The sequence below is a fragment of the Chionomys nivalis genome, chromosome 15 (genome assembly GCF_950005125.1).
Source record: "Chionomys nivalis chromosome 15, mChiNiv1.1, whole genome shotgun sequence".
NCBI classification, from domain to species: domain Eukaryota; kingdom Metazoa; phylum Chordata; class Mammalia; order Rodentia; family Cricetidae; genus Chionomys; species Chionomys nivalis.
This window is the reverse complement of record NC_080100.1, coordinates 23,775,716-23,792,992: the sequence shown is the minus strand read 5'-3', so window position 1 is coordinate 23,792,992 and position 17,277 is coordinate 23,775,716. Positions and strand designations below refer to the sequence as shown.

At 35.9% G+C, this 17,277-nt stretch overlaps 1 protein-coding gene across 2 annotated transcripts in view; it reads right to left on the bottom strand.

Moving 5' to 3' along the window:
• Positions 1 to 17,277, bottom strand: part of Nipbl (NIPBL cohesin loading factor) — a 155,818-nt gene that overhangs the window by 47,482 nt on the left and 91,059 nt on the right. For both annotated transcript variants that reach the window (XM_057789441.1, XM_057789442.1), the window contains exons 11-16: positions 9,630 to 9,812; positions 5,051 to 5,248; positions 4,746 to 4,817; positions 4,573 to 4,662; positions 2,913 to 3,016; positions 719 to 805 (exon numbers count right to left, since the gene is read on the bottom strand). In XM_057789441.1, the coding sequence (XP_057645424.1) occupies positions 719 to 805; positions 2,913 to 3,016; positions 4,573 to 4,662; positions 4,746 to 4,817; positions 5,051 to 5,248; positions 9,630 to 9,812 (734 nt within the window). The remainder of the gene's footprint in view (positions 1 to 718; positions 806 to 2,912; positions 3,017 to 4,572; positions 4,663 to 4,745; positions 4,818 to 5,050; positions 5,249 to 9,629; positions 9,813 to 17,277) is intronic.

Below are 17,277 nucleotides of genomic sequence, written 5' to 3'. Positions count from 1 at the left end.
AGTTTCATTTGCCAGCTGACTAAGAATGTCACTGTCATCTCCCAAGAGGGGGAAATTACAGCAGTCAGCACACTTGCCTGGCTTTTATGCTCATTCTGGGATCAGCACTTTGGTTTGGTTCTCAAGATTGTGGGGCAGGTACTTATCTACTGAGCCATCCCCCCAGTCCTATGGCAACATTTAATCGACAATTCATGTTGGTATCACTAAAAGTGAAATTGCACTAGAAATGTTAATCAACATAACTACTAATATGTGGTAACAAACTAATGAAACCTAGAATCTGTTTAGTAAGTAAAAGTTGTTTACGAAAAAATTTGTATCTTAATGTTCTATAGTTAGCTTTAACTGCCAAATTGAAACAGCCCAGGAACTCCTGAGAAGAAAGTCTCAATTGAGTAATTGTCTTTTCCATGTTGCTAACAGACATGTTAGTGAGGGATGGTCTTGATTATTAATTGATGGGGGAACCAGCCCACTGTGGGCATACCATCTCTAGGTAGGTGGTCCTTGGCTGTATATGAAAGCTAGTTATGCATGAGCCTGTGAGCAGGTCGGTAAGCAGCACAACTCCATGGTTCCTGCAGTATAAGATGAAATAAGCCGCTTCTCCCCTGTGGTGCTTTTGGTCAGAGCACTTTTATCAAATCAACATAATGAAAACCAGGGCATTTAACAACACCAGGGGTAAAGTTAGTAACACAGGTCTTAAACTTACATGATTTAACAAAGTAGAAAGCTTTGATCCATCCTGAATATTTTTCTCCAATATATTTAGGACTTTCACAGTTTTATCAGTTGAAAGCTAAAAGGAAATGTAAGTTGTTATATCACTCACTGGTAAAAGTTTCAAATTACTCGAGAAACAATCTAAATATTTATTTTCTTTAGGCTATGGAATATAAAAACATTATCACTCTTTTAAATACTGGTAGAAAACAAACTTTCCTCTCTAGAGCCTCTACTCAATTCTGACGTAATTACCTCCATTAAAGACAGATAACTGAACCCAGGATGAGCACACACGCATGTGCATGGCTCAGAGCTCACCTCACATCACTTATCCACGCATTAGCTATTAAAGATTTCACCCATAATTTAATTATCATTCAGTGCTACACACAATCCAACAGGCTTTAAGAATTCAACATGGGAAAAAAAATCCAAGTATTCTGAATACCAAGCATGAAATTGTGAGTGAAAAAGTTAGGAATGAGAAGAAAAGTTGCTTTACTTAGGAATTGCTTGTTACTTATGCTTTATTCACTTAACAGTATTTCTTTAAGGCCCCTAGCATGCTGGTAGGACATGCACACAAACTAGCCATAAAAGCCAAATAGATCAAGCAAGTTCGATTACTGATGCTGGATTATAGAAAATTGTTCCTCAGTAAACTACTTTAGATTATCTTGGAACATTGGCAAAATATCTATATTTAGTCAACAGTTAATGAATTTGCCTTCTGAAAGAGAAATACCAGCTGCAATGTACTTACTGAACTTATAAAACAAATGACCAATATTCGCACTGGTATCTCAAAACCTATTGAGATAGTCTTACATACAAAATGAATCAGTATCTCTGTATATAGTATTATCAATACAAACCAGAAGTCCATTAATTCTTAAATTTTAGATTCAATGATTTTTATTCTTTGTGTTTCAGTGTTTTGCTTGGAAAGGGGGCACTGAACTCCCTGAAACTGGAATAACAGATGGCTCACCTGCCATGTAGGTGCTGGGAACTGAACACATGTCTTCTGCAGGCTCAGTGAGTGCTCTTAACCACTGAACCATCTCTCCAGCACCCACCCCTAAATTTTAATGTGCTTATTTATAAACGGAGAAATCCCTGGTTCATTATCTGGTATTTCCAGCTTTAAAAGTCAACTTCATGGCACACTGATTATTTAGAATGTAGGCAATATTTGAACAAAACAAAACAAAACAAAACAAACAAACAAACAAAAAACCCCAAAACAAAACTGGAGTTCAATACCAGGTCCCGACACATGGAAGGAGAGAACCAGCCACTGAAAACTGCCCTCTGCCCTAAACATTCATGTCACAAAGCTTAAGAACTTTCTCCAAGCACACATAAAATAATCAAATAATAAATGCAATTTAAAATTTAAAAACAAAATCACCAAAATATTTTCCAGGCTATGTTAAAATTATAGAACTGGAAAATTAGGTAAACAGACTTAAGGAGTTAGAATCAATTCCAAAGTGAAGATAATCTTTTATTAATTCTTATCTGACTAGAAGGATAAGGCATGTAGACCAGGAAACTTAAGACTAAGAGTAATACCTCTGTTCTAGAGACTGGTTAGATGGGGAGGGAATTCTAGCTGCTTACTAGTTAGCAGCCAAGGATCAGTGGTGGATGACAAATGCAATGGCAGACCACCTTTTGATGAACAGCATCAAAACAGGAACAGCTGCTGTTCCTGTTTGAACTAACTATCACACCAGAAATAATGTGCTATGCATTAGTGGAATGAGACACCTAACTAACATGGACTCCCAGGAAAGAGAACTGACCAAAGCCTACAGAAATGAGACTATAAATGGAACATCAGTTAACCAAACTCTGCCACCTTCTATTAGTACCGGAAGTGATGCTACTGTTTTATAACCCAGGACTAAAACAACGCCAGAAAAAAGTCTAATTATATTTCTACACAGAACAATGTAAATACTTGAAAAAGTGAAAAGTCAGAGTCCATGATAATAATCTGCACACCTCTTTTACCAGGAGTTTTTCCTAAGACATAGTTCATTTAGATGCTTAGATGACAATCCCGAGTTTTCTTTTTAATATGTTCTTAACTTTGTAATCTGCCTGAAAACTTTAAGCTAATTTCACATGCCATGTCTTAGGAAAATCAGAAGTTTACTTTGCTGAAATACCTTGTCCATTATACCCATGGCTTTAATCTTAGCAGATTCGCTCCCAAGTTCATTAAGCTGATGCTTTCCTAACAGCAGTTCCTGAGGGATTTCATCATCATCACCTGAAAGTCAAACCAACCAAAAGTAGTTACGTAAAAGAAAGAGCTGAAAATGGTAAGTTAATAAGCTTTTAAAAATAAAATTTGATCACATATATAAAAAAACCCTGAGGAGTTTAAGAGAACTCTGTAAACCCCATAGAAGCCATAACCAAAAATAGCAAGGGTGAACTCTACAAAGTTCTACAAAGGGAAGACAGTAGTCCTGTCTTTACTACTGTCGAGACAGTGTTGACACTTGTCAGTCATGCTCTCTGCCTCAGAAAGCTGGCCTGGATGAACTAAGTTAACAAATCCAATGCCCTGTGGCTTCTGTGTGGGCTCAGCCAGTAGGGTACCCTGCGAGAGGACCAGAGAAGTGAGATCAAGCTATTTATATCCTCATTCTTCTCTCCACTCTCCTCATCCAAAAAGTACTGCTTCTTTCAAGCAGGATATAGTTTTTTCCTATTGAGTGAGTTTTAGAGAACTCCATTTAACTCTTCTTTTGGGTAAAGGGGCAATAAACGGTCCCACAGCTGTTAACTCTGGGTTCTGGCACTATCTTGTCCAATACTTATAATTACTCTTTTTATATATAATTAATTTCTTTGGTAAATAATTCTTCCACATAAAAACCTAATTTGAGAATTCCTGTTCTTGTTTTTGGGATTCTAAACTATAAAGAAGATAATTTCTTAGCATAGAATTAAAAAGTTTTAGAAAAAATAAAACATATTCTAAATAATCAGAATGATACTTAGATTATACTTCTTAAAAATGCTTTAAAAAAAAGTCAATATACCTTTGAAGGTGTCCGCATATCAAAAGTATTGTGATCTGTAAAGCTTTTACATCAACATCAGTGAGGTTCGTATATGATGTCTAAAAGTAGGACAATCAATACTTTTTTTTTTTTTTTTTTTTGAGACAGGGTTTCTCTGGGTAGCCTTGATTGTCCTAGAACTTGCTCTGTAGATCAGGCTGGCTTCTACCTCGGAGATCTGCCTTCTTCTGCCTCCCAAGTGCTGGGATTAAAGGCGTACGTCACCAAACCCAGATCAATCAAATATTCTAATCAGTGTTCTTTAATGGGCATTGTTTTATTTACAGATGTAATTTTGTTTCTTATCAAACTATATAACATTAGCTATAGTACATTTTAGCTGGTGCTTCATTTTATTTTATATATTGAATTTTTGTTCTTCATATAGGGGCTCTGGTATTATGTATTTTAGCACCTAATATCCTTACATAGTTGACTGCTATAATAAACAAACTGATGAGTTGATTCCTATTTCTGCATGTTTCTCATTATCTAGAGAATGTTCAAGAATGACCTGCAGAGCTATTTCATTACTCTACCCTGTTGTGATAGCTATATTCTCAGGGACTTAAGATAATTTGGAGCCTAGGCTTTGCAATAGTTTTAGTTTGAGAACATGAACTCATACTAGATTTCAAGTTTCTTGATAGTTCAGATCATGACTATTTTTTAGAGTAATTTTCAAAAAATAAAAAAAAAACAGACACAGACAAAGGGATAAACAACAACAAAAAACCCTGTAAATTGATTTTACCAAATGCAGTAAAATCCATATCTTCTAAATTATCCAAAATATTCTCTATTGAGGCTGTAAATCTCTTAAAAGTTGAAGAATCCATCATTTCTACAAGAAAGAAAAAGACATTATGTTCATATTCCAAGTAGGTAAGTAAAACTGAAAATTACAAAGCTGAACTAAAATATTACCTTCGGGTGTTAATTTCGGTTCATAAGCTTTCCTTTTCTTTTGTTTTTCTTTTTTCTTCATTTTTCTAGCAACTAAAATAAACAAAAAGAAACACTGAAACTCAAGAGTGATAAAATATTTCCACTTGTTTTGCCAGTTTCTGAACATTAATTCTTAAACAACAATCACTGTAAATATAAAAATACTTTCATTTTAGTTAAAAATTAGATGTGTTAATTAGCTTATGACACAATAAAAATGTTCTTTAAAGTTAGAACCCAACACTGAAATCAGTTTTAGAAATCCACTGGAACTGATGAATTACCCTCACTAAGGCTGGGAGGAGGAGAGTAATCTTCCATATCAGAATCTGATGGACTTCGGTTTCGGTAACGACCGCCACCCGAGCTCCTTCTTCCTTCATGTGAGTGGCCACTTCTCCTATGATCCCCAGAGCTTCTTCTGTCACGCTCTTCGTATTCCCAAGCTTTATCGTCATCCTTTTTATGCCGTTTCCTAGAGGCTAGAAGCAAATCCCCATGACAAATAATTTACCTCACTTTAAAAGACTGTCAAAACTTGTACTTTACAATGAACTACATCTTCATTCTGAGGGTCTATAAATTCTAAGCCATTTATCTAGCAGAAGATTAAATTTTGGTATAGAGAGGATACCATGAATTTTAGCATTATTTAAGCTAAAAAAGAGATTTTTACATGAAGCTATTAAAGCAACAGGAAGGTTCTGAGAATGAAAACACAGTGTACATTTCAGTGAAAGGTTTCAGCACATCAGCAAGGAGTATATAGAAAATTCAAGATTAATTAAGACTTATAAAACAACCTTTATTTAGAATTTGGTTAAAAAAAACAACCACCATTTATATTTTTTGGGGGGAGAAGGGTTTGGGGAGAAAATAGTCAACTTTGAGATACTGTTACAGAATATGCGTAACCAAGTATTTCACCAATCAACAGCTAAGTTTATACTTAGCAATAAATTCCAGAGACTCTGATGACCTAACATCACAAACCTACAGAGATAGTATATATCAAAACTGCAAACACTAATACACTGAAACAGTTCTCTGACAATTGACGAGCTAACTCAAGGAAAGTTTCTAAGCTTATGCATGCTACATAAGCATGTTTATATGGTACCTTCAAACTTCCCCCCATCTTTCCAAAGCATAGATGCATTCTGCTAAAATCACCAATACTGACAGGAGACTGTGGCAAACAATTCATCTGACATAGCAACTAATATATTAAGTTGAAAATGATTCTGAGCTCTAAGAAAGCATTACATCACAGTAGGAAAAATGACAGTTCTGCAGTGAAAGCTAGAGGCAGTGCGAGCAAAAAATACACACTACACTTGGTCTTCAGCACAGGCACCACCAGTTAAAAACAGGTAGGACGGATGTGTCTCAGGACTATCACAACAGCATTTAAAAATATTTATTTATTGTTACTCTGCATGTGTATGGTTATGTGCATGTATATGTGTAGCTCAGAGGGCAGCTCTGGAATCAGCTCTCCCCTCCCACCTTAGGTGTGTTCCAAGGTTGAACGCAGGTTGCCAGCTTGTGTGACAAGTGCCTTTTCACAGATGAACGATCTTGCTGGTTCCTACACCAGTTACTATAGTGACAAGTCGCTGGTGACAAAGATAAACTCTCTAGTTTGTTGGATTGTTTTTAAAAAGCCTTTCCTTCTGTCTGATTTCTTTCCTGAATTCCTAACTATGATCAATATACAAATTTTCAGACAGCTCTCTTGAACACACTATGTGGCTTAGATTTAAGGCTGTCAATCTGGCCCATACACCCTATTATATTTGTGCTAGTACTACTAGTGTGGACAATAAATGTTTAAATCTGGTAATCTTAACCTATATACAGCCATCATCATTCCTACTCATGAGATGGTTTGTTTCCTGGTACTGAACTCCAGATTGGACAGAAAGGGGTCATTTGGTCTGAACTAGCTTGGGGACAGTTTCGTCACAGGAAGAGTTGTTATTAAGAACGACTGTATGAGAATAAATATATTCAAATCTTCAATCATTTCCTTCATAATTAGATACAAATTTGATCTGGCTATAATAAATGTGAGGAAAGGCAGGCCCTCCTTCGCACATTTATGATTAGGGTATGCTCTAGAACACCATTGAAACGAGTTGTCTCATTTATTAGAGAAAGTGGGAGAAATCTGCAGAGATGGGTAATGTGTTTATATAATACTCACTAAATGCTAACATGTCAACAGTTACTGAATTGTCTACCAAATAAGGATTTGGCAACTAACAAACTTGCTCAGAAAGAAGCATGCTATAATGTCAAGTATAAGACCTTATACTTATGAACCAAAACTATACAATCTATTATACTCTTTCTATATTTTAATTAATTTCAAAGAAATCTATACTTGCCTTCAATTCTATCACTAGAAAACGCGTGATAAATCTTGTGGTTTTTAAAAATTATACAGTTTGCTGCACTCATTATTCTTTATAGGCCTTAGAGCATCTTCATGTCATACTCATTAAAGTTTGGGTAGTTTGAATTAGAACAGAGTGAAATAACCTAACCTCACAATGTGTGGCACATTATGTATTCCATGAGGTTAGTAGGGTTGCAATTCATTGGCTAGCTTGTCCTTTATTTTTCTCTCTGCTCTAGAAAGAGCAGAGGAAGGAGAGGAGCACAACTGAGACTCACACATGTAAAGTATGGATTCAGTGTTCTCTACCTCCCCTTTCCAAATTTAAGCGCCAACTTTCTCATATCTGTTATCTATCTTTTCTGGGCACTAGTGACCTTATCATTATTATTATTTTTTAAAACAAAACTATTTCGTTAAGCTTTAGATTTTAGTAAACTTTTTTGATTAAACTTAAGGGAAATCTTAAATTTCACAAAGTCTACCTCAAAGTAACATAATTCTTCCAACTACTGTTTTGTGATACTTTTAAATTTTGTACCATAGCATCTTTTGATTATTGTTATGACAACATGACAATTTGGCTCTTTACTAAATTACCAATTTTTATCAATTACCAATTGAACACCTTTCACCACTTGAACCAGCAGGTTCTTGTTTTATACTTAATTAGACTGAAATAAACCAAGTAAAACAGTAAGCTACTTGGACATCTTTTTAAATATCCAGAGAAAATTTCCTTTTTCCTAGTAGAGGTTTAAAGATCAATTTCTCTCAACATTAGTTTCCAATATATTTGGACACAGCTATAATGGCATCCATGGTTTTAGAATGAAGCTTTATGCTTTCATAAAATGAGACATCACCCGCAACAGAAAGGGGGGAAAAAGAAAGGAATTTTGTCTGCATTGATGACAAATGTGTGGCTCTGCTCTTCCTTATTTTACAGTCAGTGAACATTTCTGCTTATGTTACCCTTCCACTATTTGGTTATTTCATAATCCTTACAAACTTAGCAATGCAGGCAGCCACTAGCAAGCAACTAGACACAAAGTGAAATTTATAATGAAGCTGCAAGTAAGGAATTTAGAAATCGTGAAAGAATAGGGGGAAGGAGAAGGAATAGACAAATAAAAGGGAATGAGTTTCTCGGCCACCATGCTTCCTTTCTCTTATTTTTTCAGACTAACCATGTCCTTATATCACCAGAATGTTTGATATAATTAAAAAAAAACTTTAGTCATTTTAATATACTGTATTGTTAATACATCTCATAATAATACAAATTATAACAATCACACATGTCATATTATCTTGTTGTATATTTCAATTTTAAAACTGTTAAAATTTGTTCATTATCATATTCTACTGCTCTAGCTGAAGAGCTCACAATTTTAAAAGGATGAGTAAATGAACATTGATTAAAAACTTTGGAGGAGGTGAAGAGCTTCCATCGGCAATATACACTTAAAAATGGCAGCATGCATCTGTCCTTCCTGCCCTTGCTTGTCACACCTCAATCTACAGACACTAGGTGGAAAAGGTAGAACACACTGGTGGTCTTCCCACTTCTTTTGGTCATTATGACTAAGTCAGTTGGCACACAAGTGAAGATCTCCCATAGTCTGTTTCCACTGAATGCCGTTTAAGTCAAACAAGGTTGCTGACCCCTCTTGGCTAGGCTCAATTCTCTTGCTCCAGAAGAAGGAAGATAGGGATAAAAGAGAAGAACTTTTTCAGTGGACCAGTAGGAAGACAGGCGAGGTATAGCAAGTCTAGTGCAAAGACAGGTGATCACAGTGTTGTAGAGAGGTAGCTGTGTAGTGAAGAAGCCAGCTCTGGAAAACAGTGAAACAAGGGAGGAATTCCAGGACACAGCTGGGCAAAACGGAGAAGCCAGGTCCAAACCACACAGATAATCCACAATGTGGCTAAGCCATTCATAATTTAGTGATAGTATGGTTTTAAATATTTCTTTATCTGGCTATCTCCTACGTGTCCTTCCGGACTCAACTCAAGTGTCACCTCTTCCAGTAAGCATTCTCCGAACCCCCACTGATATTGATGCCAATGTGCTCCCACAGCACCCTGCATTCACTATTACCATTGTACTACAATTATCAATCACATATTTCCCCCAATAGACTGAGACTGTGAGACAGGGGGTCACATTTTTATTTGTAATTTATTTCCAATGCCTAGTATCTATCAGGAGTCCAATACAGGTTAAATACAAACAGACACACACTTGGTGTTCTCTGTTACAAATACAGCTCATCTAAATTGTTTTCTTGGTGCCAACTGATCTCATCTTTCATATAATTTTAAAGCATAAAGAAAAAAAATCTTACTATACTAGGTTATTAAACATTAAGGTAACTGTGCTCTTGTTAACCCCCAAATTATGTGACACATATTAATCTGCCTTTAATTCCTAAAAACAGTTAAATGATACTTACATTCAAAAGCTTCATCACTATCATTATCTTCATCTGAACTGATTTCAGCATATTTTGGTTTTTCATTAACTGTGCTACGCTTGCGTTTGTTCATTTTCACACGTTCACAAAGTGGCATGGTAGATTCAATTTCTGCCAGGAGTTCGGGGGGCAATTCTTTTAACACTGATTGATCTATACTACCTATTAATGAAAGGTAAAAAAGAAATTTAAATCTGAAGATAAAATTTAACCAACTTAGCACTATAAAAACAAATCTTTTTATATTTACAACACAAATATTAACCCTAAACACAAAAATTTTATACATACATGTATATACTTATATAACCTCAAAAATCAATGTTATTAATGTAATAACAAAATTAACAAAATTAATGTAATAATAAAATTAATTATATAGTAACTTTTCCTAAAAGGTACTGGCGTCTTGTACATGTTGGGTAAGCACTGTACCACTGAGTTACATTGGCATCTCTACGTCATAATTTTTTAAAGACTAAAGTCTTTACTAGGTCTAGGGCAGGTTTCCATAGCCTGGAACAAAAGCAGCTCTTCAGTACACATGGTAAGTCGGAGGGCACTTACCACCTCCTTATACTCCGGTATAGTTCTGACAGTTGCCTATGGTGGCTGGGTAAGAGCTTTATAGATCTTTACCTGCCACTGTCTATTTGAGAAGCAAATTAGTGCCTTTAGAATCACAAAAATTTCTTTGTAAGGACAAAACAGTGAACATTTTAAATATGACAAGAGTCTGTAAAGTAGGATCGATAAATCAAAATATTTTAAAATGATTACAAATGAAAATAGTAAATTAATTCAAGCCTGTTATGATAGTTTCACATTTTCCAATTAAAGAGTAATGACAGAAAAATCTATCAACAAACTATCATTTGTTGAGAATCATTAACACCATATAAACCTAGAGACATAAAACATTCACATGGTTTCTATGAAGAAAATATTTGTTAGTATTATTTTGACTACTTAAAATAAAAGCAGAAGTAGCAAATACTATGTTTTTCAAGACAATTTACCTTTGAGGACTAATAAAGGTGACAATTTTACCTAACTTTACTTACCTATGTAAACCTTTGTGTGGAAGACTAGAATTGATGCCTTACATAATAGATTTTATAAAATGGAATCAAATAGTTCCTTATGTTTACAGCAGGAAATATCAGCAACTTGTAACCAACATTAACACTACATCTTGTAACATTCAAATAACAGTGCTTACATTAAAAAAAACAAATCATGACAGAAAAATAAATGGGTATCAAGATATATTTCCCAATCCCAAGAGTCTACATTATTTAAGATACAGAATGAAAACCAATTTTGAGAATATACCCTTTGCTGTTTTAAAGGTTTTACTCAGTCTCACAAAGGCTCTTCAAGCCTTTTCAGTCTTCTGCTCTGCTATGGACACAAATGGCAGGGTTCTATGTAAGACACAGGTCTAGTGACTGATAGGGTGAGCAGAGGACTCAACCAGGGACTGAACTTCCCAGTGAGTGGATATTGAGAGCTCGTGAATGCAAACCTGAGGTCACAAAAGAGGTTGGTGTATGTTTGAGCACCAATTTGATAAAAATAAAACGACAGAAAATTGGGAGGGAAAACTACATACTTTTGGCAAAGCCTCACACATTAAGTCAAAATAGCAATCAAGTGAAATATTAGTGGTTGCCAGCGTAATAAGAAAGAGGATCTGTGCATAAGTCAGGTCACAAGACACGGTCTTAATTTAAGGGAGAAGGACACAGCACAAGTGTATAAAGTTGCCTTAATTTTGCTTAAGAATGTAGATGTCTTAAACACTGCCAGGAAACCTAATCATTGTTCAGTCTTAAAAAAAAGAAAAAGAAAAAGAAAAAGAAAAGAAAAAAAAAAAGGGAGGGGGAATGGAGAGCTACCAGCCATTTATCTTGGCATCAGAAGAGTTCTCAGGGTAAACGGTGCAAGTACTCTATCTGATGGCATCAAAGCGACAGTCCTCAAAGTAACAGTTTCAGCAGTTTATGCACCACTGTGTCTTCTTTTTAATTTCCTAGTCATTTTCTCTTTAACATTATTTTTATGTAATGTGAGTATGCATGCACACAAGCAGGAATATGCATGCCACAGTGCATGTGTGGAGGTCAGAGGACAACTTTAAGGAGTTGGTTCTCTTCTTCCACTATTTGGTTCTTAGGGATAACACAGTTATCAGGTTTGGTAAAGGGTTGTTACCTGTGGAGCCATCTCACCAAGCCGTTACCTGGTAACTTTCAAGCTGTGACTTAGAAGCAAGTTACAAAATTAGTTTTACGGTTGTCCTTTGTTTCTTTCTTTCAAGTAACTATGGAGCTCTGGCTGGCCTGGAACTTGTTACGAAGATCAGGCTGGTCTCCAATTCACAAAGATTCATCTGCCTCTGTCTCCCAAGAGCTTTTGCTGGAAAGTCTTATGGTCCTGAGATTATTTTTTATCAATTCAAGCTCTGCTTCCGAGTTACACACACACACACACACACACACACACACACACACACACACACACCATTTCTGACCTGTGCACACTCAGACTCTGCTAATGCAACAAGTGGTCTTCAAACTGAAACTAGTATCTTGAGCATGTCAAGCATGTGTTCTTGTAAAGCAGTTTACTTAATGAAAACAAATAGCAAGGGATTAGTTGACTTGTACCATGAAAGAACAATATTATAAATGAAACAGGCAAAAGAAAACCCGGGGTTAGCATTATAGTTTTAATTTTGACATCATCATTACAAAAATTTCAATGTTCAGTTGCCAAATTACTACATGGACTGTCAGAACTTGTTTTCTGGTAAGTAATGTAAATGACAACATACTACGCGAGACAGAAAAGTAGAAATTAGGGATTGTATGACCCTTTTCCTGCCATGTACATATCATGACAGTAATGAAGTGCAGCAGGAGCATCTTAAGAACACATTGCTAACAAACAATAGACAGATAAAGACATTTTAAAATTGTATTGGCTGAATTTGGTAAAATTGGATTGGCTGCATTCCTGTATATACAGTATAGCTCTTATTACAATATTCATTTGCTCCTCCTAACCGTACAGAGCAGAAGAAAGCTGGTTTTTCAGTTTTCAAAAATGAACGTACAAAGCTTTGAAAGATTCTTATTTTCCAAAGTTTGGATTCCACTATTTCCAGTACTATAATTTATATAAGTAAGTTTAAATGAGAAATTCAAAAAAATTGAAACATGGGAAGACAGAGTATTTGTTGGAAGAGGTAGGAAAGCCTGCATTTAGAATACATGTTTTATAATCAAGTAAAATTTATTGTCTTGACAGCTGCACAAACTCTTCAGCAAGGCCACATTATTTCTTTTAGAATAAGGGAATTGTGTATGTTAAAGTTCATTTCTTTCACAAAAGAAGAACATTTTTTTATGAGAGTTATTTGCTAACCCTTTCTGTCATCAAATATGTGATGGCTAATATTGATTATCAACCTGACAAGATCTAGAATCAGCTCTGAGATAAGCCTCTGGGCATACCAGTGAGGAATTATTTAGAGCAGGTTAGCTTCTAGTCAATCCTCTAAGGGACTGACTTGACTGAGTAAATATGAGATGGGAAGACCCTTCCAAGATTTGGTAGAGGCATTCCCAGGTCCTGGACTATGTAAGAAGGAATAGGCTAGGTGAGCACCAGTATTCCACACTCCCTCATCCTGAAGGCTACAATGTGACTGGCTGCTTTAGTTTCTGTTATGTTGACTTACCTGCTATGATGGACTTGAACTAAATAAATCCCTCTTCCCACGTAAGTGGGTTTGGTAAGAGTATTTTATCCCATAATGGGTGAGTAACTAAGACATATAAGATGCCTATTTCTGCATGTCTGAGAACCCTACAGAAACTGTGCTGTGGGGTGACTTGAATTACAAACTGTTTAAGTAGTAAGAATACCTTCAGTATATGTTCATCTCTCTCATTGTGGTACTAAACTGAACATATAGCCTCAGCTACTCTGGAGCAAACACCACACAGAGCTCAATCTCCAGCTCAATCAATTTAATTTGTATGAAAGTCTCTACTGAACAAATCTCTTTATATTAACAATAATTACTGCATATAATTTGACCAAAAATTCCACAAATGGAAATAATGGACACAAAATTTCAAAATATTCTTCTAAAATCACACCTAACTAATAGATACACACATGAAAAACTCTATAAAAAATAGTCTCCCAACACTTTCTAAAGATATTATCAACACCAAAGTCTTTATGTAAGATTTTTGAAATGAGCATCATGAATCTGCTAAAATGAAACCAATTTCTATTGTGCTATTATTAAAGATGCTTAGCAGTATGATTTATAGTAAAGAAAACAGAATCCTATTCCCTAGTTCAAGAATTCAGACTATGCTACAAACTCACTCAGAAACAACATTCTCCACAGAAGCTGAGCAAAGCATAGTTCTACTAGATGAGACTGGTAAGGGTGAGGTAAAAAACAACACATTTTAATAGTAGCACTTAGTAGTTCAACGACTACAAATGATAACCTTTTGTAGTACTGATGCTGAGTACTTCTAATAAGAACAGTTATCATAAGACCAAACGACACTGATTACATCATTGCTAGTCAAGTCTCCTACCCAGAGAAACTTAGCTTTAAAAAGAAGACGGCTCAGTCGATAAAGCTCTTGCCAAGTAAGTGTGAGGCATGCTCACATCCCTGACACCCATATAAGAATCACCTGGGCTCATCTATCACACTAGTGCTTAGAGGATACTGGCTAGCCAGACTAGCAACAGGTGTAGGCCCATATTTCTATACGGTGTGACAGCTAGGTACTGACCTGATGATATTTGTAACTGCATATAAGATGTTGAAAAAAGTTGGTATTGACCAACAACGCCTAGAATCATGGTATTGGCATGATGATAATGTTTGAAACTATGTTGAGAGAGGTTTGATACACCCTGTAAATGTTGGGCTTTAATGCATATATTAAGAATTTTAGATTTTGATACAACATAAGAGATTTAAGAGCTGTTCTACACTAACTAAAGAAGCATTCTCAACTCAGGCGATTCTCTTCTCCTTTAAATAGGAGAATATAGCCTTTGGGAGCATGATTATTCATAAATATTATAATTTATCCTGACAAGAAAGTATGGCTCTGAGATACAGAGCCCAAAAAGTATCTCTCTCCCTTAATCTTTTTTCTTCACAGAGATCAGCAGTCAATGACAGGTTTGAAGCTTCTTCTTCTCCTCAGATGCCTAAGACAGGAACTTGCATATATGGATGCTTGCTCCAGAGAGGGGAATTTGGATAAATGAAGAGCTCTTTGCCCATGCCAGGCATAACTGTCTGTTCAGTTGCAGAAGCACAGGTTTTTATTAAAATTAATAAGAAAGAATGGACTGTAGGCCCTTATTTCTATATGGTGTGACAGCCAGGCAATCAAGCCATAGTTCCCCACCCAAAGTGGTCAGGTAACCTTCCAGACAGGCTGTTGCTACCCTAACAAAAGGTCAGGATGTTGCTCTGCTCCTTTCTTTGTAATATGGAGGATGCCTGAAAAGAAGTACTAATTCAGCCTACGTGACAGAGCTAGATACTGACCAGGAAGCCGTGACAGAAAGCACAGGTAGATGTGGACGTGACTAAAAGCCATTCACCCGGTTACTAGGAAACAGAATGCTATTGATTTTCCCCCTCAGTTTGTGTCTTGATATATAAGGCTGTTTGGGGAATAAAGCAGAAGAATTCTTCAGGATGTGAACTCAGGATTTCATGAGGGATCTCTGAGAATCTCCCTCCCGATAAAGCCATGTGAGTTGTGTCTTTATTCCTGCGCCTCCATGCCGGTCAAGAGAGATAGTTTATGTTGGGGTCTGGTCCAGAGAAATAATTTATGGTCCGGGCTAGCACTGGACCCCGAAAATAGGTGAGCAACTTTCAGGTTCAGTAAGAAACCATGCCCCAGTAAATATAGCGAAGATCCATTACAGCAGACACTTGACATTAACCTCTGACACCCACGCCAAAGTGCACACACGAGCATAGTAACAACCCACATACACCACCACCACCAACAAAGAGAGATGTCCATACAAATAGTAAAGGATATTCTTGGAGACACTAAATCAAGTAATAGAGAATAAGGTAACTGAGAGAAGGCAGAGGGAGGAGAAGGAAAAAACATTTTGTAACCTTCCCTTTTAAAAATAGTTTTGTTTCAAAGATTTAAACAATTCATTTTTGTCCTTCTGTGTGTTTCGCTTTACATCTGTATGTGCACCATGTGCATGCCTGGTACCTGTGGAGGGCAGATGACGGCATCAGACCTCTGTAGCTAGAGTTATGGATGGTTGTGAGCCACCACGTGGGTGCTAGGAATTGAACCTGGGTCCTCTGGAAGACCAGTCAGTGTTCTTATCTAAGGATCCATCCCCCAACCCTCTAGTGAAGAATTTCTGAGATAACTTCTGAGTATCTATTAAACTGTTAAGGTCTATGCAAGGCAAGCTAGCTATCATGCCACTTTTAAAGGACCATTTCATTATTTAATATTTTATTTGTAGATACACTATATGTAATATTCTGATAAAACAAGTATTTTGGCATTTTATATACTGATACAAATTTAAGACATTAAAAGGTTCTCCTTTGTATCACAGGAACAAAAAGATATGTTGAAACAAGACTGACATGGAATCTATTGTGTAATGACTACAACTCAAAACAAGGCCAAAGGAAAGTGAACACACAGGAATATGACTAGGTTTCTTTTGTATTCTAACAGAAGTCAGGAAGCTGGCAGGGCAAAAAAAGTTAATACAAAGTTTAGAGAACAACAATTTGGAAATTAAGTAGATCTTGTTATTGAGTTTGTGGGAATGTAAGAGTTCACTATATACTTTTCCTTGTTTGCTTTTTTTTTTTAAAAGGCAAGGTTTCTCAGTGTAGCTCTGGCTGTCCTGGAGCTAGCTCTGTACACCAGGCTGGCAGCAAACTTAGAGATCTGCCTGCCTCTGCCTCCCAGATGCTGGGATTAAAGTGTGTGCCACCAATGCACAGCTTTTTTTCAGTATGTACTTTCAACCTATTCACAAAAGCCTTTTCTGAACATAACAGCAACATAGTCACAATTCATTTATTAGGCACTTATTATGTATGAAGCAATACACAAGATATTAAGTATACATGCATATTACCTCACTGGTCAAATGTAACTATCAGTTTACATTCAATACCCTCATATAAAAAATTAAATTATGTCAGTAACCTAAATTAATTTATACCTCTCTATTTATTGAAAATTTATTGGCCTAAAGCATATCTAAAGAATTTCAAATTATGCTAAAGAGTGAGTATTAACTATATAAACATTAAAGTAAAATATTGGATGGTAGATTTTTATGGTTCTTTCAACAAAGGAAGTTACTAAGAATTTCTGTGCTAGTACAAAAATTAACTATAAAAGTATCCCAGGAATATTCAGACTAATTCTTTTACCTAACTGGGCTTCAACTACAAATAATAATAACATACACAACTGTCTAATTGTGTCAGCTTAGTAACAGAGATATAAAACATATACAAAAATAGAATGTCACTAAAAACAAACAATAGATGCTG